The sequence below is a fragment of the Prionailurus bengalensis genome, chromosome D3 (genome assembly GCF_016509475.1).
Source record: "Prionailurus bengalensis isolate Pbe53 chromosome D3, Fcat_Pben_1.1_paternal_pri, whole genome shotgun sequence".
Classification (NCBI taxonomy): Eukaryota; Metazoa; Chordata; class Mammalia; order Carnivora; family Felidae; genus Prionailurus; species Prionailurus bengalensis.
This window is the reverse complement of record NC_057356.1, coordinates 58,176,462-58,200,166: the sequence shown is the minus strand read 5'-3', so window position 1 is coordinate 58,200,166 and position 23,705 is coordinate 58,176,462. Positions and strand designations below refer to the sequence as shown.

Here is a 23,705-nt window from a genome sequence, read left to right as displayed (position 1 = left end):
AGGATTTTCTATATGTAAAATAATCTCATTTGCTAAAAGTTTAACTTTTTCCTTTCCAATTTGGATATGTTTTATTTCTTTTCTTTTTTAAAAAATGTTTATTTATTTTTGAGAGAGAGCATGAGAGACAGTGCAGAGGAGGGACAGAAAGAGAGGGCAACAGAGGATCTGATCCATTCCAGGCTCTGCGCTGACAGCAGAGAGACTGATGTGGGGCTTGAACTCACAGATTATGAGATAATGACCTGAGCTGAAGACAAGAGCCAGACGCTTAACTGACTGAGCCACCCAGGCATTCCTATTTCTTTTTCTGGTCTAACTGCTCTGGCTAGAACTTCCAGTACAAGGTTGAACGGAAGTGGCAAAAACAGGGATACTTGTCTTATTTCTGATCTTGGGGGTAAACTTTCAGTCTATTACAATTGAGTATGATATTAGTATGATATTACGTTTTTCATATATGCCTTTTATCATGTTGAGGAAGTTCCCTTCTATCCTTACTTTGTTAATTGTTTTTATTATGAAAGAGTGTTGGATTTTGTCAAATGATTTTTCCATGTTGGTTTGATGTTTTTTTATTCCTTCATTCAATTTTGTTTGAATTAGCCTCCATGCCCAAGGTGGGGCTTGAACTCATGACACTCAGATTAAGAGTCACATGCTCTACCAACTGAGCCAGCCAGACACCCCTCCCCTTCACTCTATTCATATGATATATTGCACTGATTGGTTTTTGTATGTTCAACTACCTTTGCATTCCTGGGCTGAATCCCATTTGGTTAGGGTATGTAATTCTTTTAATATGCTGCTGCATTCAGTTTTGCTACTCTTTGATTGAGGATATTTTTATCTGTTTTCATGAGCGATATTGGCATATAGTTTTCTTGTGATGTCTTTCTCTGGCTTTGGCATCAGAATAATGCTGGCCTCTTGAAATGAGTGAAGTAGTGTTCCTTCTCTTTTATTCATTTATTTTTTTTAGAAGAGTTACAAAATGATTTGTGCTAATTCTTTAAATATTTGATAGAACTCAGCAGTGAAGTCATCTGATCCTGGGCTTGTCCTTTTTGGGAGGTTTTTGATTGCTGATTTAATCACTTTACTTGTTATGGGTCTACTCAGATTTCCTATTTTTCTTGAGTCAGTTTCGGTAATTTGTGTGTTTTTAGGAATTTGTCCATTTCATCTATGGTTGTCTAATTTGTTGGCTTTTGGTGTGTTTATTGTTTGTCTCACCTCTTACTTTTTTACTCCAGGAAGCAATGGTGTGTTCACTTTGCTTTTAATGTTTGCAAGGAATGTCCTACATGTAGTTTCTTCTGTTCTGAGAAAGTTCAGACTTAGGAAAAACAAAGACAGTCCCTTGGATGAACCCTTTAGGAAATAGACAGGTGCAAACAGACAAACACAATTCCTTGAGAACCAGATCTGCTCTGCTTCCTCTGGGACCAGGTGCTCATTCCTGGAACTCAGGATGTTGTCTTCAAGTGTGCTGCCATGCTGGGGATGGGGGTGGGACAACGCTAAATTGAAACTTCACAAAGTTCTCCTACCATGTTTCAGTGGCCTTTTTCCTGGCTAAGCATTTGCTTGCTTTTTGGTAATCTTTCACTATCTTCCAGAGTTCTGATAATGCTGATTTTGGCAGTTTTGCTAGGGTTTTCAGTAGTTCTGGGGGTTGGGGGAGCCTCTCTGCCATTTTTCTGACATCTTCCTGACTCATTAAGCATAACTCACTAGCATAATTCTGATACCAAACCCTGACAAGATCATTACCAAAAAAGGGTATTATATACCAATATCTTCCAATCAGTGTAAATAATCAAATTCACAGAATAAAGAAGAAAATTCATCTCAATAGGTACACGAAAAAGACTTGATGAAATTCAACACTCATTATGATAACAATTCCCAGCAAATGAGGAGGGAACTTTCTTAACCTGATAAAGAACATTTACAAAAAAAACCCGCTATAGCTAATAAAATCATACTAAATGGTGGAAGACTGCTTTCCCTGTAAGATCAGGACTTCCCTATGGAAGTTCACATTAACCATTTTATTTTACACTGTAAAAGAAGTCCTAGGAAGAATAATGAGTTAAGAAAAAAAAAGAAAAAGCATAAAGACTGGAAAGAAAGTAGTTGTTATGGACTGAATTGTGTTCCCCCACTTCATCCAAATTCATGTGTTTAAGTCCTAACCCTTAGTATACCTCAGAATGTGACTGTATTTGGAGATAGAAGCTTTAAAGATGTAATTAAGGCTAAATGAGGTCATATGGGTCGCCTTTAATTCAATATGACCCTTTGTCCTTAAAAGAAGAGAGAAATACACTAGGAATGCATGCTGCTAGTGAAAGGCCATGTGAGGATACAGAAGGCAGTCATGTGAAGACCAAGAGAGAGATTTTCAGGGGGGAATGACTGGAAAAGACCATGATGGAGCTCTCACGAAGAATGGAAAACTACTATATCCTAATTGTATGGATATATACAGTTGTCAAAGTTTATCAGACTGTACATTTGAGACCTATGCAATTTTACAGTATATAAATTAAATCTGAAATAGAGGTGTGCCTGGGTGGCTCAGTCGGTTGAGCGTCCGACTTCAGCTCAGGTTCATGAGTTTGAGCCCCGCGTCAGGCTCTGGGCTGATGGCTCAGAGCCTGGAGCCTGCTTCTGATTCTGTGTCTCCCTCTCTCTCTGCCCCTCCCCCATTCATGCTCTGTCTCTCTCTGTCTCAAAAATAAATAAACATTAAAAAAAAATTAAAAAAAATAAATCTGAAATAGAATAAAAGAAAACATTAAAAACCCTACAGTTTTCTTGATTCTTAAGGCAGTGCTGTTTTTTTTTAAATATATATTTTTGAGAGAGAGAGAGAAAGACAACACATGGGGAGGGGCAGAGATACAGGGAGATAGAGAATCCCAAGCAGGCTCCATGCCGCCAGAGAAGAGCCCAATGCAGGGCTTGAACTCATGGACCGTGAGATCATGACCTGAACTGAAATCAAGAGTTGATGCTTAACCAACTGAGCCATCCAGGCGCCCCAAAGCAGTGAGGTTTTTAAGACCACACTCCATTGATATCTCTTTGACATTGCCAATCATAAGGATTTTGAAGGGAGAAGAATATATATTTCTTAAATCACTAAATCACTGTAGGTACCGAGGATGAAAAAGCTAACTTATTAGATCTTAATGGCCGGGAAACAGGGCAAAGAAACAGAAAGATCTACCTACCTACCTACTTAATGTTATATTAATTCATACAACAAATATATAGTGAGCACCTACTACATGTTAAGCAATGTTCTCATGCGGACACAACTGTAAAATATGGAGTGTTCATAGTCTAGTGGGAGAAGATGTACAATATTCAAAAACAAGTAAATTATATAGTATTTTGAGATACTTCTTTCTGCTGTGGGCAATGGGAAATGTAGAGTCTCTGCTTTAAGTGACAATATTCCATATACAGCAACTTCAACTCTTAATCCTGGTCTCTTGCAGTTGAATTCCTTTTTTTTTTTTTAACGTTTATTTATTACCGAGAAACAGAGAGAGCATGAACATGGGAGGGGCAGAGAGAGGAGGAGACACAGAATCTGAAGCAGGCTCCAGGCTCTGAGCTGTTATCACAGAGCCCCATGCAGAGCTTGAACTCACAAACTGAGAGATCGTGACTTGAGCCGAAGTCAGACGCTTAACCGACTGAGCACCCCAGACGCCCCAGTTGAATTCCTTTTTTAAAGGGACTGAGCAGGACAATTTAATCTACATATCTGGGTTTATTCATACCCCTATATTATGGTTGTCTTCTGTGTTCTATTGATAAAGGCTTCAACTTTTAACAAATCTTTTAGCTCAGACTTCTGGGAATCAGAAGCAGTATCTTGTGATATACATTTCTAATGATTAAACATACAATAATGATGATGATGTTAATAATAAAAGAAATATAAATAAGTGTTCATTAGAGGCAAAATGGAAATGGCTTCTATACTTTGGATACTCCAACTTGTTTATTTCTTTAATCATGTCACCTATATTAATCTATCATGGACTACAAAGAACATTCACATCATTGCAAGCACAAGCTTACTTAGAGGAACACCTAGGAGCTCCAGAGATTATTCCTCACTTCAGATGAGTCTATAACAATTCTCTTTCAGTAAAAGAAAAATATGTTTGGGAGCCCCTCAGGGGCTGTCAACGAGTGATAGCTACTGTATATTATAGAGCCTAAAAAAGCCCAAAGACAAAATGAAGGGCACAGTCAATATCATCAGTTAAATCCAAATTACTTTAGGTTCAGCCTTTCTTGAAGTTTTAAGAAGATTCAGAGGTCCATGAAAAAGGAACAAACAGGAGGTAGCTCTAAATGCAGTAGGGGGCTTTGGGATGGCTTTACAGCCTCACTTAGAAATAGGTGATGCCAAGCCCTGAGGCCTAACATTTTGATTCTGGAACATGTCTGCTCAGTGGCCTCATGGCCTCTGATAGCCTGCCAACATAACAGAATGAAAATGCCCTCAGCTGGGAGGGCTCTTATGAAAGGGAATCAGTGATTGGTAAGAAAAGGGAGGTTCGAGGCAAGTTGGGAGAGGGAAAAAAACACTGCTGAGTAGGGAGGAAAAAAAGAGGAAAGAACAGTGTGTGTTTCCAGATTTGTGCCTTTGGCTGAAAAGTTCTTGACTCAAGTTCAGATTTTCCTAAGTAATGTCTCCTTGTTTCATATAGCTCAATAAAACTAAAATAGAATATTCCAATCATTGACAAGTGAAAAACAATTTATATTTTAAGTAATTCTGACAATACTGTATACATTGTTGTGATCCCCAGGCTGTTTCTTGAGAGAGACAACAGTGAGGTCTATACTTATATACATATACATATACATATACATATACATATACATATACATATACATGTATATGTATGTGTGTGTATGTGTGTGTATGTGTGTGTGTGTGGGGGGGGGTGTATTTAGTATCAAAAAAGTTGATGGAATGGTGAGGAGGATAGAAAATGTAAAGGGATAAGTGACTGATAATAAAGATTAATGGTCCTGAAATAAACATCCTATGTAGTAATTAATGATTAAAGACAACAAAGGAAACAAAGAAGAAAAGTTTGTTAAAAAATTTAGACACGTTAAGGAGGGGAAACCAATTAAAGAGACATTAAACCAAGCGGTATAACTTAAGCAATTAGTGCTAGGTCACTGGCCTTATGATAAACAGGGTGTCCAAACCCCTGGCAACACATCGTGAAAGGCCTGTCTCCCATCTGGCTGGGAGCCACCGTAAATACCAACTGCCCTACTCTGTGATCTATGCACGAGCTCCGCGATAAGCAGAAGGACCCAAAGAGGCAACGTCAGCTCCTCAATGATCAGGTGTACCGTAATTTTGCCAATGGCCTCATATAAGAATAAAAGAAGCAAAAAACACACGACAGTCCTTCTTATAAGAAGGAAAAAAAAAAGGTTAATTCCTGTGAATACTTTAAAACAAACTCTCTTAAAAAGATGAAAAAGGTTCTATTTTTTTTTTCACTGCAACACAACCTTTCCCCATTTAAAAAAAAAAAAAGGAAAAAAGCTAATGAAAAAACTAAAACCATGAGTGAACACTGTTCCTGAAAACTTTGCAGAATTGTAACAGCTTTCTCTTGGTTAAATTGATTGGTATAGCAACATTATAAAATGACTATTAGGATTCATTGTGCACCACAGAAAGTGCTGAAATGTCAGCAGACTATACAGCAAAAAGTAATGGGTTCTGAACCCCTGTTAGTCAAAAATGATTTTGTTTCAAATTAGAAATTGATTTTTTTTGGACACAAGCCCTTTCCAGGCTTACAGCTTCTGTAGCTGGGCCCAGGAGAGATTAACCTCCACCACTGGTAGGGCTGGCCTGATGGTACCTTTCTCAAAGTGCCTTTTCCACTGCAGCCCTAGAATGTGGCTGTGGTCTTAACCAATAACACAAGTCATTTGTCCCTTTGCTATTACACTATATTTTTCTCATTTTGCCATTTTATTTTAGTGCTGACACACAACACAAATTTGTTGACAAGTTAACAGAAAACTATGTTAAGCTTTCCCGTGTAACCACCACACCAGTTTTGATTGGTTCTCTATTCTCCAAAGTACAAGGGCTAAGAAAAGAGTGAAGGGTTTCCCATCTCTCAAGGACTAGCAGAGAAAGTAAAGAAGATTCTATCTCTGATATGAAGTCTCTTCAATTTCATTTCTGTTTCTGGTAGCAAAGTCTAACAAGACAAAAGTTGGTCTAAGTTGTCCTAACACAATGGAGGTCTGCAGAACTTCTGCCTTATGTCAAAGAAAATATACTTGTTTTTGTTTCAAATGTGGATACTTTTTCTTCTGAAGCTTGGACTAATTATCATCTCTCAATCATTTGGGAGAAGATTAAACTATTCCTGGATTAATCATAATTAAAACAAAAAATCATGACAAAGGTGGCAGGTGATAAGGGCACGCTATACAAGATCTAATAAAGCACTGCCCAGTTTTCAAATACATAAATGTAAGAGCGGCTAGAGAGATCATCAAAAGTTGGTTGCTTACTAGCAGAGATGGGCAAGTACCAGCTCAGTAAAAAAAAAGAGGTAAATAAGACAGAAGTCAGGGTTAATGGCTGTGAGCAGGAAAAAGAGATATCTTGAAAAGAGTGAGCAGAGGGGGCTCCAAGACTTTGTGGCCATTTCTTTCCTGTACATCTCCCTCTACAATGAAGCTTAGACTTGCTGCATTCTGCTATGAAGTCCTTCCCTTAATAATTTCATGAGAGGGGCGGCTGGGTGGCTCAGTTGGTTGAGCATCTGGCTCTATTTCAGCTTGGGTCATGATATCATGTGTTATGAGTTTGAGCACCATGTCGGGCTCTGTGCTGGCAGTGCAGAGCCTGCTTGGAATTCTCTCTCTGCCTCTCCCCTGCTCACACACTCTCTCACTCAAAATAAATAAACTTAAAAATTTTTTTTTCGGAGAGATTAAGAAAAAAGCTGCTCCAGAAACAATAGGGAAACATAATTAAATTTGACTGCTTCATTCAACGTTTCATACTGTTACTTTACAATTGATTTATTTAAAAATATCTGTCACATCTGGGGTGCCTGCCTGGCTCAGTTGGTGGAGCATGTGACTCTTGATCTTGGGGTTGTAAGTCAGGGCTCTACATTGGGTGTAGAGATTACTTAAAAATAAAATCTTAAAATATCTGTGACATCTAAAATAGGAAGAATTGCTGGCACTTAAAAGACTATTAGGTAATACATGCTTCAGACTTATGAGGTTTTGTTTTAGCCACAATGTAGAATTGTCCATGACCTCTCCTCCACCCTTCCTATATTTCTAGTTAATTGAGGATTAACTGTAATTGTTAGAGTTTACTCTCCCAGAAGAAATTTATATTCAATTTCCTGTCCTCTTTACTCACTTTGAACATTATTTTGTGTCTATGACCATACTTACTATTGAATCATCCTTATAGTTTGCTGCTTGCAGAGAGAGACAAACTGGACAGTTTCTCAGAAGAGTATTCTAAGAGAAAGGATGATGTGATTCAGTGATCTAGCAAATGTGCTACTTGTGGCCTTGAAGGCACATGTCAGTTTGTAACATACTTAACTCTTGCTCAGGGTTGTAGAAATCGTCTGGAGTTCATGGCTAGCACCCACTAGCAACCACTAGCCCTGGAACAGCTTCTTCTTTTGCTACTTATAAATGCTAAGCTTACCTCTTTGGGGTCGATATGCATCTTTCTTTTGACATGTCCATAGGGCATTATCTTCTGTTTGTGATTGAAACCCAACTGTCTTCTTCTCCCTTCTATTTTCACCACTGTTAGTAGACTCCTGGTACTTTTTGATGGATGATGATGCTCCCAGCAGCCAGTCAGAATATTTTGACTTCAATAAACTAAAAAGAATAAACAAGAATGGGCTGTATGTAGACAGCATACATGGGGGTGTGCGATCACATAAAGGCATATAAATTCAGCATGAGTTAAAATGCAATTCATGGCAGTAAGGACTTTCTTTTTCTTCTTATTTTTTATTGAAATATAATTTGAATAATTTATAGAAGGTCTGTTTTGTAACTTTCCACAATAATTTTGGAAAAGAAATGGTCTTTATCCTCAAAAAGCTTATATTTGGAGTTGGGGAAATGAGACTCAGACTCATGAAACTGCTAATAAAGCCACAGAGTATGACTAAGAACCAGAATATCTGTAGAAATAAAAAGTATGCTAAAACAAGACTTGCATAACTAAAATGTTTCCAAGTACTAAAATTGAACATTAGGGATTAAAATATCACCAATTTGCTTCAACATGCATTTGTGTTTCTCATTTTCAATTGTTACAGTATTTATTATGTGCCCAGAGTATGTAAGGAGCAGTACAATGGTGCATGTGGAATAACTGGTCTCTGTCCCCACATCATTTCATTCTAAAGTCAACAAGGCAAATATGGAGAAAAAGGAATTTTAATGAAAATAAACACATGTACATATGTTTTTCTCTCTAATAAACTGTGTTCTCACCATTAACACATTTCCTTACAACATTTTATTTTTTAGAAAGAAGTGTTAGAATGATGTATATTCATTACTATTCCACCAGCCTCTTCCTTCACACTTAAATTAACCACAGACTCATGACACTTTGGTATTGTCTTCCCCATGCCCATGAAGAATGTGAGTACTAAAGTGAAAAGAGAGAGAGAGAGAGAGAGAGGGAAGACTTTTACTCAAAAAGTAGAATCTAAATATTAAGACTAAACAAACTCTCCAGAAACAGAGGTAATCCCTAGATAGAAATAATTTGACCAGGATTATAATCATATAAACCTATCAAAGTCATTGGGTTTCTGGTTTACGTTGATCAGAATTTTTAATAATGTCTGCCCATATCAAATGTATTACTAAAACCAAGAAATTAAATAGCTTTATGTTTGGAGTGATATAAAGAAACAAAAACTATTAGTAGTATGGCTTTATATGAGCATAATGCAGCATATTAAATTTATACTCTTAAATTTTTTTTTTAACCAGAATTCAGAGATCACTTTCCCATGTGGATTCACCAGTGGCTATATATCTTAGCTCATATAACTTCTATTCATGAGACAGGAAAAAGAAGAGAATAAAACTATCTCACTGTGAATGTAAGATAAATTTACCTTAACCCAGAAGCTCCAAATGCAGGCAAATCCAAGGACTATATCTTTGCTTGTTCTCATATGAAAGTTAATGCGACCAAGACTACTGACTCCCCTAAATTCATTAATTCTCAACTCAGCTGAGTCCCCAATACTAGCCAATGTTTATCCCTCCCAAAGCTGATTGCTTCCTGCTTCTTCACCCCATTTTCCATACTCCGTTTCTACACCTTTATTCCAAACCCAATCCTGGTAATCCACTATCTCAACAGGGGACATGGCTTCTAATTTCTCTAAAATAAAGATGACTAGAAAAAAAAAATCTCTCCTTTCCTTTGTATTTATTTCCAGCTTTACCTATCTACTATTCCTCTATTAATGTCTCCAAAGAAAATCACACCTTTTATTCGTACTCTTGATATCAGTGACCTATGCCTTCTGTGACTATGGCCTATCAGTTTTCTCCTTTTCTTATAATTTACAAATTCCTCCTCTCAACTTAATTCTTTCTGAGGATTACAAACAAGATCAGACTTTCCATTAAAAACCAAACCCTAAATCTAAAACCAGAAACTCTTCCCATAAGTGGGAAAGTATAATACTCAGCGTCAGTGACAGTGAGGGGACAAGAGCATTTTAATACATTACTGGAGGAATTGTAAATTGGTATAGCCTTCTGGTGGGTGATTTGTCAACACAAAATAAAAATGCACCTACCTCCTAACAATTTTGCTTTTAAGAAGTTATTCTATAGAATTACATAAACAACAGTATGAGAATATTTGTTCAAGGATGATCACTGCAGAATACTTGTAATAGGAGAAAATTGAAGGCAAATATTCAATAGAAGAATGAGTGAAAAAAAACCCATGATACATCTATTATAAGGAACAATATTCAGTTATTAAAAGGAATGAAGTAGTTCTTTATACTACTGTGGAGAAACTTCATGACATAATATTAAGAAAGAAAGAAAGAAAGAAAGAAAAAGGAAAAAAGAAAGAAAGAAATAGAAAGAAAAGCAATTTGCAATAATAGAATGTATATAATGTGACCTAATTTTTGTAAAAACAAAAATACACAAAAAGTATTTTTAAACTTCTAGATGAATAGATACCAAACCTGTGGAAAGAAGCAGAAATAGAGTGACTTAGGGAATAGCTTTTATAATTTAGTTTATATATTTCTTCATATTTTCTTTTTAAAAAAAAATTTTTTTTCAACGTTTATTTATTTTTGGGACAGAGAGAGACAGAGCATGAACGGGGGAGGGGCAGAGAGAGAGGGAGACACAGAATCGGAAACAGGCTCCAGGCTCTGAGCCATCAGCCCAGAGCCTGACGCGGGGCTCGAACTCCCGGACCGCGAGACCGTGACCTGGCTGAAGTCGGACGCTTAACCGACTGCGCCACCCAGGCGCCCCTATATTTTCATTTCATCTAATAATCATGTACTTTTTAAATAAAAAGTACCATCTCCTCTCTTTTCCTTCTCTGCCAAACCTCTAGAAAACAATAATCAATTTTAAAGATATACCTACTAAAACTAATTTAAAATGTATTTATTTAAATTCAAGTTAGTTAAATACAGTGTGGTATTGGTTTCAGGAGTTGAACCCAGTGATTAATCATATAATACCTAGTGCTCATCCCAACAAGAGTCCTCCTTAATGCCCATTACACATTTAGCCCATCCCACCACCCAACACACCTCCAGAAACCCTCAGTTCATTCTCTGTATTTACGAGTCTTTTAATGGTTTGCCACTTCTGTTTTTATCTTATTTTTGCTTCCCTTACCTTATGTTCATCTGTTTTGTTTCTTAAATTCCACATATGACTGACTTATTGTGCTTAGCATAATAGACTGTAATTCCATCCACATTGTTGCAAATGGCAAGATTTCATTCTTTTTGATTGCTGAGTCATATTCCATTGTGGATATATACCACATCTTCTTTATCCATTCATCAATCAATGAATATTTGGGCTCCTTTAATAATTTAGCTATTGTTGATAGCACTGTTATAAACATTGGAGTGCATGTGCCCCCTTCAAATCTGCATTTTTGTATCCTTTGGATAAATATCTAGTAGTGCAATTTCTAGGTTGTAGAGTAATTCTGTTTTTAAGTTTTTGAGGAAAACTCAAAATTTCCACCCAGTTTGCATTCCCACCAACAGTGCAAAGGGTTCCCCTTTTTCTGAATCCTAGCTAACATCCGTTGTTGCCTGAGTTGTTCATTTTAGCCATTCTGACAGGTGTAAGGTGGTATCTCAGTCTGGATTTGAGTTGTGTTTGTCTGATGATGAGTGATATTGAGCATCTATTCATGTGTCTGTTAGCCATCTGGATGTTGTCATTGGAAAAGTGTCTCTTCATGTTTTCTGTCCATTTATTAACTGGATTATTTGTTTTTGGGTGTTGAGTTTGGTAAGTTCTTTATAGATTTTGGATACTAACCCTTTATATGATATGTCATTTGCAAATATCTTCTTCCATTCCATTGGTTGCTTTTTAGTTTTGTTGATTGTTTTGTTTGCTGTGCCTAAGTTTTTATCTTGATGAGGTCCCAATAGTTCACTTCTGTTTTTATTTCCCTTACCTTCGGAGACATGTCTAGTAAGAAGTTGCTGCAGCCGAGGTCAGAGAGGTTGCTGCCTGTTTTTTCTCATAGGATTTTTGATGGTTTCCTGTCACACATTTAGGTCTTTCATCCATTTAAAATTTATTTTTGTGTATGATGTAAGAAAGTGGCCCAGTTTCATTCTTCTGCATGTCACTGGCCTGTTCTCCCAGCACCATTTACTGAAGAGACTTTCTTTTTTCCATTGGATACTCTTTCCCACTTTGCTGAAGGTTTGTTGGCCAGATACTTGTGGGCCCATTCCTGGGTTCCCTGTTTTATTCCATTGATCTATGTGTCTGTTTTTGTACCAGACACATGTATCTTGATGATTATAGCTTTGTAATACAACTTGAAGTCGAGAATTGTGATGCTTCCAGTTTTGGTTGTCTTTTTCAACATTACTTTGGCTATTTGGGGTCTTTTTTGGTTCCATACAAATTTTAGGATTGTTTGTTCTAGCTCTGTGAAGAATGCTGGTGTTATTTTGATAGGGATTGCACTGAATGTGTAGATTGCTTTGGGTAGTATCGACATTTTAACAATATTTGTTCTTCCAATCCCTGAGCATGGAATATTTTTCCATTTCTTTGTGTCTTCTTCAATTTCTTTCATAAGCTTTCTTTGGTTTTCAGCATATAGATCTTTTACCTCTTTGGTTCGGTTTATTCCTAGGTATCTTATGGTTTTTGGTGCAACTGCAAATGTGTTCGATTCCTTGATTTCTATTTCTGCTGCTTCATTATTGATATATAGAGATGCAACTGATTTCTACATGTTGATCTTATATCCTGCAACTTTGCTGAATTCACATATTCATAGTTCTAGCCATCTACCATGCTAATGGAGGTCAAAAGAAAGCCAGAATAACCATACTTATATCAGACAAATTAGATTTCAAAACAAAGACTGTAACAATAGATGAAGAAGGGCATTATATCATAATTAAGGGGTCCATCCACCAAGAAGATCTAACAACTATAAATATTTACACTCCCAACTTGGGAGAACCAATATATATGCACATATATACATATATATTAATAACAAACATTAAAAAACTTATTGATAATTATACCATAACAGTAGGAGACTTTAATATCCCACTTATAGCAATGGAGAGATCATCTAAGCAGAAAATCAACAAGGAAACAATGGCTTTGAATGACACACTGGACCAGATGGACTTAACAAAAGTATTCAGAACATTTCATCCTAAAGCAGCAGGATATACATTGTTCTCCAGTGCACATGGAACACTCCATAGAATAGATCACATACTGGGTCACAAGTCAGTCCTCAACAGGTACAAAAAGATTGAGATCATATCATGCATATTTTCAGATCACATGCTATGAAACTTGAGATCAACCACAAGAAAAAATTTGGAAAGCCCTAAAACACATGGAGGTTAAAGAACATCCTACTACAGAATGAATGGGTTAACCAGGAAATTAAAGAAGACATTAAAAAATATATGGAAGTAAGTGAAAATGAAAACACAATAGTCCAAACGCTTTGGGATGCAGCAAAGGCAGTCCTAAGAGGAAAGTATATTGCGATTCAGGCCTATCTCAAGAAGCAAGAAAGGTCCCAAATATACAACCTAACCTAATACTTAAAGGAGCTAGAAAAGGAGTGACAAAGCCTAAAGACAGCAGAAGAAGGGAAATAATAAAGATTAGAGTAGAAATAAACAGTATGGAAACAACAACAAAAAAAACCCAGTAGAACAGATCAATGAAACTAAAAGCTGGTTTCTTGAAAGTGTAAATAAAACTGAAAAACCCCTAGCCAGACTTACCAAAAAAGAAAAGAGAGACGACCCAAAACTACTTTTTAAAGAGCAAATCTAGTGGTCTTTCCTCTTTCAACAGTCTTTTTAACAGGACACTTCAGAGCAGCTGACTCCTTTCTGAAAATTTTTTACCTGGGACTTCAGAATATATTATCATGACTGGTTTTCTAGTTTTAGGAGCCTTCTACTTCCTTTCCCTTAAATGCAGACATTCCTCAAGATTCTGTCTTTGTCTGTAATCTTCCCTCACTTAGCACTTTCTTAGTGATTCTTGTCACATCATTGTATTTTCAACGATGATTTCTAAACAGATTCATCTAGCCCCCATTGCTCTCTAAAACTACTGACCTGATCCACTAGCTACTAGAAAGTTGTGAAGGGAGGTCTTGCCATACCTCCCAAAGCAACTCATGTGAAAGCAATGGCATTACATTTATCCTGAAACTAGTTCCTCCATGCTTCCATTTGCATTTAATGACACTACCATTCTCTCACTTACATGAAAAACATCAGTTATCTCGAATTCTGCTTTCTTTGTGCCTGTTCAGTAAATTACTAAATCAATAATTCCTTTATATATTCATCAGATATTTGTTGAGGACACACTCTATAGGCCTGATAATGTGTTATGGAGCTAGAGTGGACAAAATTGAAAAACAAATATTTATTGAGTATATGAAATATGCTAGGTGCTAAGTATACAAACATGAGCAAGACCTGGTTTCTGTTTTCAAAGTGATTTTAGTGGTGAAAGAGACATTGAAACAGATCATTTTTAATACCATATGATACATGCTATGATTCAAGATACAAGGGTGTTAACGGGAGCATAAAGGCAGGACACCCATCTATATAACTGAAGGGAAATTCCAGAAGCATCCAAACTAAATTTTGGAGGATAAGCAGGGTATACGGAATGATATCCTAAGTAGAAAAAAACAGCATGAGCACATATACCAACAAGTAAAGCCAGACAGATAGGCTCAGCTCAGATCATGAAAGGCTTGCTTTCTCATATAAGGGGCTTAAGCTCTATTTTGTAGGCAAGGCAGAGTCACTGAAAGGTGCTAAGGGGAAAAAAACAGCATTATCCAACTTGAATTTATCAAAAATTATCCTGGCACCACGTAGACCTACAAAAGTGACTACAAGAAGCTGGATGAGTCAGAGAGCTGTTGTAACAGCTCTGGTGAGAGATGATGAGAGTCTGGAATGGAGAAGCAATCATAGGAAATGAAGAGAGATAATTTTAAAAACATATTTAGGATTTAAAATTGGTAGAGGGGCACCTGGGTGGCTCTACTGGTTAAGTGTCCAACTTCAGCCCCAGTTATGATCTCACAGTTCATGGGTTCAAGCCCATGTGCTGACAGCTCAGAGCCTGGAGCCTGCTTTGGATTCTGTGTTTCCCCCCACACCCCGCCCCTTCCCCACTCACACTCTGTCTCTTTCTCTCTCAAAAATAACATTAATTTTTTTTTAATTGGTAGAACTTGACAAGTGTTTGAATGTGAAAAGTGAGGAGAAAAGGGAGTGGGAATGGCAGCATTGGTGGGCATAAGCAATACAGAGAAAAGGACTGGGAGTGTGGGAGAAATTAAATGTAGCCTACGGTACTTATGAAACATCTGGGAAGGTATTTCAAGAAAGCAATTGGATCAATAAGTCCATAGCTTTTTGCTAGCTGGCTGACTGTTGTTAGGGTGGTGGGATTGAAACAGAGTTGAACAAATGTAGACTTCATTTTTAATTCTCTTGGGAAGGAGGAGGTAAATTCATTCTTGTGAGTGAAAGAAATGGGTATTGAGGAGAGAAGTGAGGATGTGGAGTATATACGTATTAAGGGAATTCAAGATAAAAATGATCAAGAACAAGGGAAAAACTATCCTGCAGTGTTGAAGGCCTAATAATTAGAAATCATAAATTTGTACCAAGGCTCAGGTGTACAGAAGTAAAAGAGAAAGCAGCCTCTGAGCTTGATTCAGGGTTAGGATTTTATTGGGAGAGTGCAGCACACTGAAGGTCAAGGTTCAAGTTCCAATACTAATACCATTCCCAGTATGAAAGCCCTCCCTACCCTGCACAAGCTCTGATATTCTGTGCCAAGCTGCCCTCCTCTGAAGATCATGCTCTAATACTCTATGATCACATCAGTTTTGAGGTATGATGTGAGGTAGGAATGAAGGGTCATTTTTTCCCTGTATCTATATCCAGTATATCCAGAATTATTTGTTTAAAAGACTCCTTTTTCCACAGACTTGATTGATACCTTTGTTAAAAAACAACTGAACATATGAGTGTGTGGGTCTATTTCTGGACTCTATTCTGTTCCACTGACCTATTTATCTATCTTAATGTGAATACCAACCTGTATTGATTACGTAACTTTAACATACGTGAAATTAGGAAGCACAAGTTTTTCAATTAATTTTTCTAAAACAGCAAAGACAGGGGCGCCTGGGTGGCTCAGTTGGTTAAGTGTCTGAATTCAGCTCAGGTCAATGAGTTTGAACCTCATATTGGGCTCTGCACTGACAGCACAGAGCCTGCTTGGGATTCTCTCTCCCTCTGTCTCTGTCACTCTCCTGCTCATGCTCTCTCTCTCTCTCTCTCAAAATAAATAAATAAATAAAAACAAAAATAAAAAAATAGAAAAGACTGTTTTTGCTATTCTAGGCCATTCATATTTCCATATACATTTCAGAATGTTTGCCAATTTCTATAATAGTAGCTGATATTTTGACTAAAATTAGTCATTTCACTTGTATTGAATCTAATCTTCAATTTGGGAAAAAATTGGTATCTTAACAATATTGAGTGTTACAATCTAAGAACATGGTATATCTTTCTTTCCATTTATTTAAGTTTTCCTGAATTTGTCTCAGCCATATATTATAGTGATCAACATAGAGTTTTTGTACACTTTTTGTTAAGTTATTCATAGTATTTGATGGCTTTTAATGTTGCTAAAAATGCTTCATTTCAGTTAATATTTTATTTGCTGCTTTACATGTATTTCTATATGACAGCTAATTGCATCATACAGAAATAAAATTGATTTTTGTATGTTGAACTCAAATTCTATGAATGTATTAAATCTACTTAATAATTCTAGTACTTGTTTCTGTAGGTTCTTTAGGATATTTCTTTCTACGTAGATAGTCATAGTATTTGAGAAAAACACCATTTTACTTATTTTTTTCCAATATTTTTCACGCATGATCACACTAGTTAGGACCTCCAGTACCATGTAAATATAAGTGATAAGTGTGGACATTCTTTCCTTATTCCTAAAAGAATTCATCACTAAACAGATACATCTTTGAGGCTCCTGGGTGGCTCAGTTGGTCGAGCATCTGACTCTTGATTTCAGCTCAGGTCATGATCTCATGGTTCATAGGATTGAGCCCTGCATTGGTTCTGTACTTATAGCATGGAGACTGCTTGGGATTCTCTCTCTCTGCCACTCCCCTGCTGAGGTGTGCACATGCACGCACTCTCGCTCTCTTTCTCTCAAAAATAACTTTAAACAAGAAAACTGAGAGAGATCTTTGTCCATACCCTCTATCAGATTTCTAGTTGGATAACAGGTTATCCCCCCCCACCCCGCCATACTCCTTTTTTAAAAAAAAAAATTATTTTTTAAAATTTGCATCTAAATTAATTAGGAAGAACAAATATTGTTAAAATGTCCATTCTACTCAAAGCAATCTACACATTCAATGCAATCCCTATCAAAATAACACCAGCATTCTTCCCAGAGCTAGAACAAACAATCCTAACATTTGTATGGAACCAGAAAAGACCCCAAATAGCCAAAGCAATCTTGAAAAAGAAAACCAAAGCAGGAGACATCACAATCCAAGACTTCAAGCTATACTACAAAGCTGTAATCATCAAGACAGTATGGTACTGGCACAAAAACAGACCCTCAGATCAATGGAACAGAATAGAGAACCCAGAAGTGGACCCACAAACACATGGCCAACTAATCTTTGACAAAGCAGGAAAGAATATCCAATGGAATAAAGAAAGTCTCTTCAGCAAGTGGTGCTGGGAAAACTGGACAGCGACCTGCAGAAAAGTGAACCTGGACCACTTTCTTACAGCATACACAAAAATAAATTCAAAATGGATGAAAGACCTCAATGTAAGATAGGAAGCCATCAAAATCCTCGAGGAGAAAGCAGGCGAAAACCTCTTGGATCTTGGCTGCAGCAACTTCTTACTCAACACATTTCTGGAGGCAAGGGAAACAAAAACAAAAATGAACTACTGGGACGTCATCAAAGTAAAAACCTTCTGCACAGCGAAGGAAACAATCAGCAAAACTAAAAGACAACTGACAGAATGGGAGAAGATATTTGCAAAAGACATATCAGATAAAGGGTTTGTATCCAAAATCTATAAAGAACTTATCAAACTCAAGACCCAAAACACAAATAATCCAGTGAAGAAATGGGCAAAAGACATGAATAGACACTTCTCCGTAAAAGACATCAAGATGGCCAACTGACACATGAAAAAATGCTCCACATCACTCATCATCAGGGAAATACAAATCAAAGCCACAATGAGATAACACCTCACATCTGTCAGAATGGCTAACATTAACAACTCAGGCAACAACAGATGTTGGCAAGAATGTGGAGAAAGAGGATTTCTTTTGCACTGTTGGTGGGAATGCAAACTGGTGCAGCCAATCTGGAAAACAGTATGGAGGTTCCTCAAAAATATAAAAATAGAACTACCCTACGACCCAGAAATTGCACTACTAGGTATTTATCCAAGGGATACAGGTGTGCTGTTTCGAAGGGACACATGCATCCCCATGTTTCTAGCAGCACTATCAACAATAGCCAAAGTATGGAAAGAGCCCAAATGTCCATCAATGGATGAATGGATAAAGAAGATGTGGTATATATACATATATATATATATATATATATATATATATATATACACACACACAATGGAGTATTATTCGGCAATCAGAAAGAATGAAATCTTGCCATTTGCAACTACGTGGATGGAACTGGAGGGTATTATGCTAAGCGAAATAAGTCAGAGAAAGACAAAAATCATATGACTTCACTCATATGAGAACTTTAAGAGACAAAACAGATGAACATAAGGGAAGGGAAGCAAAAATAATATAAAAACAGGGAGGAGGGCAAAACAGAAGAGACTCATAAATATGGAGAACAAACTGAGGGTTACTGGAGGGGTTGTGGGAGGGGGCATGGGCTAAATGGGTAAGGGGCACTAAGGAATCTACTCCTGAAATCATTGTTGTACTATATGCTAACTAATTTGGATGTAAATTTTAAAAAATAAAAAATAAAAGAAATTTAAAAATAAAAAATAAATAAAACATTAAAGAAATGAAAAAATATACAACAGAATAAAATAGAGTTTCAAAATACCAGAGTAAATTTGATAAAGCCAGAGGAAAAAGTAGAGGAATTCACAATCATATTTGGATATTGCAACATCCTCTTGTTACCAATTGATAGAAAAAAGAAAAATTCAGTAGGGTAAAGAAAAATTGAACATAATTAATTAATTTGATTTAACTGACATGTATAGAATATTATACTCCACAGCAGGATATGCATTTTTAAAATAAAAACCAAGATATCTAGAAATATGTCAAGTATTTGGAAGTTATGTAACATATTTCTAGATAATCCATAGGTCAAAAAGAATCACAAGTGAAATTAATAAATATTTTGAAACGAATGAAAATGAAAATATAACATATCAAGATTTGAGGGATACAGAAGCAGTGCATAGAGGGCACTTAAGTGCCCATATTATATAGGAAGAAAAGTTTAAAATCAATGAAATAATTAGCCATTTTATAAAGCTAGAAAAACAAACGAGCAAACTAGATATAAAAGTAAGTAGAAGAAAGGGAATAATAAAGAGTAAAAGTTCATGAAATAGAAAAATAGAAGAAATAAAATAGTTGACCCTTTGGAAATATTAATAAAATTTATAAATCTCTACCAAGACAAACTATGAAAAAGAGAAAACTCAGTTTATGAATGTTAGGAATCAGAAAGGGGATATTACTATGGATTCTACAGATAGTAACAGAATATTAAGGATATTTCATGAGCAACTTTATGCTACTATATTCAATAATTGAAATGGGATAAAATGCACACCTTTCTTGAAAAATATAACTTGTTAAAATTGACTCAAAAGAAACAGGAAATATGAATAGCCCTTTATTTATTAAAGAAATGAAATTCATAATCAAACATTCCCACAAAGAAAACTGACCAGATAGCTTCACTTGTAAATTTTATCATATTTAATGAAGATATATTACTAATATTACACAAGCTTTCTGTAAATAGGAGGGAAAACTTCTCAGCCCATTTTATATTACTGTGTGATATCAAAAGGTAATTAAATTATTAAGACAAAGGAATATTACAAACTACTATCACTCCAGAAGATAGAGACAAGAATCCTCAACAAAGGAATAGAAAATAATATCCAGCAATATATTAAAAGGTATACATCATGGCCAAATGAGTATTTTTCTAAAATGCAATGTTGGCTTCATTCAAAAATAAATCCACATAAAACCACATGATTATATCAATAAATGCAGAAAAAGCATTTGATAAAATTCTGATAAAAACTCTCAGCAAATCAGGAATTAAAGGGAACTTATTTAAATCTGATAAAGAGCATCTACCAAAAATCTATATTTAACATTATATTTATTGGTGAATTATTGAATGCCTTTTCCTTGAGAACAAAGCAAGGATGTCTTCTTTAAACACTTCTATTCAGTATTTTTTGGAAGTTCTAGCCAATGCAATTAGGCAAGAATAGGAAATAAAAGGCATAAAGGTTGGAAAGGCACACATAAAGCTGCAGTTATTCAGACAACGTGTCAGTGAACTTGAAAATCCTAAGGAATCTACCAAAAAAAACAAAACAAAACAAAACAAAACCAAAAACCAAAAACCAAAAATCCAAATCCAAACAAAAACTTTGCTAGAATATGTGCATTTAGCAAGAGTGTAGTATAAGGTAAATATTCAAAAATCAATACTCTTTCTACATACCACCAATAAGTTCAATGAATGGTGCAAAGGACTGGTACACTGAAAACTACATAGTATTACTAAGTTAAATTTAAAAATACCTAAATAAATGGAAGACATACACCATGTTCATGGATTAGAAAATTCAATGTTTTCCGGATGCCAATTCTCCCCCAAATTGATCTAATCAATAGAAATTGGTAGACTGAACCTAAAATGTAAACAAAAGAAGCTAGAATAGCCAAAGGGATTTTTAATAGAAATGCAAAGTTGAAGACATATAGTATCTGATTTCAAGATTCATTGCTTTTACTATAAAGCTAAATTAGTATGGACTGTGTGACATTGACATAAGAATGGACATTCTTTGTTTTTTTAATTTTTAATTTTAATTTCTTAAAAATGTTTATTTATAGAGGCACCTGGGAGGCTCAGTTGGTTAAGCATCCGACTTCAGCTCAGGTCATCATCTCTGGGGTTCGTGGATTCGAGCCCTGCATTGGGCTCTGTGCTGACAGCTCAGAGCCTGGAGCCTGCCCCTCTCTCTCTCTGCCCCTCCCATGCTCATGTTCTCTCTCTCTCTGTCTCTCAATAATAAATAAACATCAAAAAAAATTTTTTTAATGTTTATTTATTTTGGGAACAAGAGAGTGCAAGTAGGGGAGGAGCAGAGAGAGGGTGAGAGAAAATCTCAGGCAGGCTCCACAGTGTCAGTGCAGAGCTCCAAGTGGGGCTTGATTTCACCAACTCTGAGATCATGATGTGAGCTAAAATCAAGAATCAGATGCTTAACTCACTGAGACACCCAGGAGCCCTAGAATGGACATTCTTATCAATGGAATGATAGATCAATGGAATAGAAACTCACAAGTGTGTGTGTGTGTGTGTGTGTGTGTGTGTACATATCCAACTGACCTTTGAAAAGGCATCAGGCAATTCAATGAAGAAAAATTAGTTTTTTCACAAATGGTGCTAGAATAATTGGATATCTGAATAGGAAAAAAAATGAACCTTTGAGCCCTATCTTACACTACACATAAAAGTGTATTTGAAATAAGTCACAGACTTAAATGTAAAAATTAAAACTGTACAACCCCCATAAGAAAACACAGAAGAATACCTTTTTAACCTTCATTAATAAAAAGTCCTGTTCTTCAAAAACACCATTAAGGAAATAAAAAGGCAAGTAATACACTGGGAGAAAATATTCATAATATATAGTGATAAAGGATATGTATCCAAAATATACAAATAATTGTATGTTCAATACTTGGGTTGTTTACCTAATTAAAAATAGTCAAAAGATTTGAACAGGTACTTTTGAATGAATGGCCAATAAACAACATTAAAAGATGTATATCATCATTAGTTATCAGTATACACAAGATACCATTTTATATTCACTAAAATGATTAAGATGAAAAAATCTGACTATACCAAGTCTTGGCAATGACATGGAACAAAAATGACTCTGATATTTTTCTGGTGGGACTGTGAAGTTATATAATTTTGGAAAATAATTTGGTAGTTTCATGTACAGTTAAAAGTAAACTTACAATATGATATAGTAATTTTACTCCTAGATATTAAGAGAAAGAAAACAAGCCTACTAAGAGATTTCTATAGAAATGTTTATAGCAGCTCAGTCTCTCCCCACCCCCGTCAAATCTGGAAACAATCTAAGTGTCCATCAACAAATGAATTGATAAACAATTTACAGTATATTTATACAATAATCTACTACTCAGTAATAAAAAAGTAATGAACTAATGTAATATGAAGCAACATTCAAAAATACATAAAACATATGGTGAGCAAAAGATGTCAGATACATGCATATAGTATGATTTCATTTACATGAAGATTTAGAACATGGAAATCTATTTTAAGTGATAGAAATCAGAACACTGGTTGCCTGGGCCAGGGGTTTGTCCAGGGATTTACCGTAACGTGTTCCAAGTACATCCTGGGTGATGGATACTTCCTATGTTAATTGGGATGTTAGTTACACAAGTGTATCTATTTGTTAAAACACACCAAACTTGATGTGTGCATGTTGCTAAATGTAAATTATATTTCAATACAGTTGATTAAAAATCAAATTGAAAGAAACAGCAGAGAAATTTTTACCAAATAAACTTTTAGATATACTGAGATAGATTAAAATTAATAACTATATGTTATTTCCAGAACTACATAGACCCAGCTACTAAAAGAAGAAAGATTCACTGATTGTTACTTTCTACCATTTATTAACTGTGTGAGAGGCATCATAAAGTCAAAACCTAATTGTTAGATGATCATTGTTTCTTATCACTTCATGCAGTTCAGATGATGTGTACAAAATTCACTGAGGGGCTACGACTAATATAGGGCAACATTATTCACTGATATGATGAAATTAATAGGAATAGTTTCTGTTATTCATATTTAGCATCTGTTGGAGCTGTTAAGGTGATGGTAAAATGATCAAATTCAAGACAGCAGAAGAAAAGAGGTTAAACTCGTGGCATTTAGGACTGCCACACCATGTAAGTCACTTTTAAGTTACTAACATTTTATTGAACTATATCTCCATATTTTACTATTATAAAATAGTAGATGGGAAGCTGAGTAACCCTGACTTAGGATGGGGAAATGGAAAACATTTTCAGTTCTTCAAGTTCAATAAAATTCTAATAATCCGAAGCTTCCTTAACTGCGCTATTTTGCACAAACCTCCTATCGCGATAGTCTGTCTGAGCATGAATGGCAAATATTAAATGTCACTCAGGACCAACTGAATACCACTTGTATTTGCATTCCTTAAAAAGTAGAAAAACATTAACCTTTTGTTTTATTGAATTAAAATGCCACGGAAATGCTGATGTAGTCTTGGGAGACTGGAATACTTTTACAAAGAAGAATAGCTGTCATTTATTAAACACAAAGAACAATTACTTGATAGGATGCCTTCTGACAAAAAGCAGATTGGTATTCTCATCATAGAAAAGGCATTATAAAAAAAATCTAGCCC

At 35.7% G+C, this 23,705-nt stretch overlaps 1 protein-coding gene across 4 annotated transcripts in view; it reads right to left on the bottom strand.

Moving 5' to 3' along the window:
- KIAA1328 (KIAA1328 ortholog) overlaps window positions 1–23,705 on the bottom strand; it is a 347,018-nt gene that overhangs the window by 62,690 nt on the left and 260,623 nt on the right. For all 4 annotated transcript variants that reach the window (XM_043558639.1, XM_043558640.1, XM_043558642.1 and 1 more), the window contains one exon: window positions 7,772–7,953. In XM_043558639.1, coding sequence (XP_043414574.1) covers window positions 7,772–7,953 — 182 coding nt within the window. The remainder of the gene's footprint in view (window positions 1–7,771; window positions 7,954–23,705) is intronic.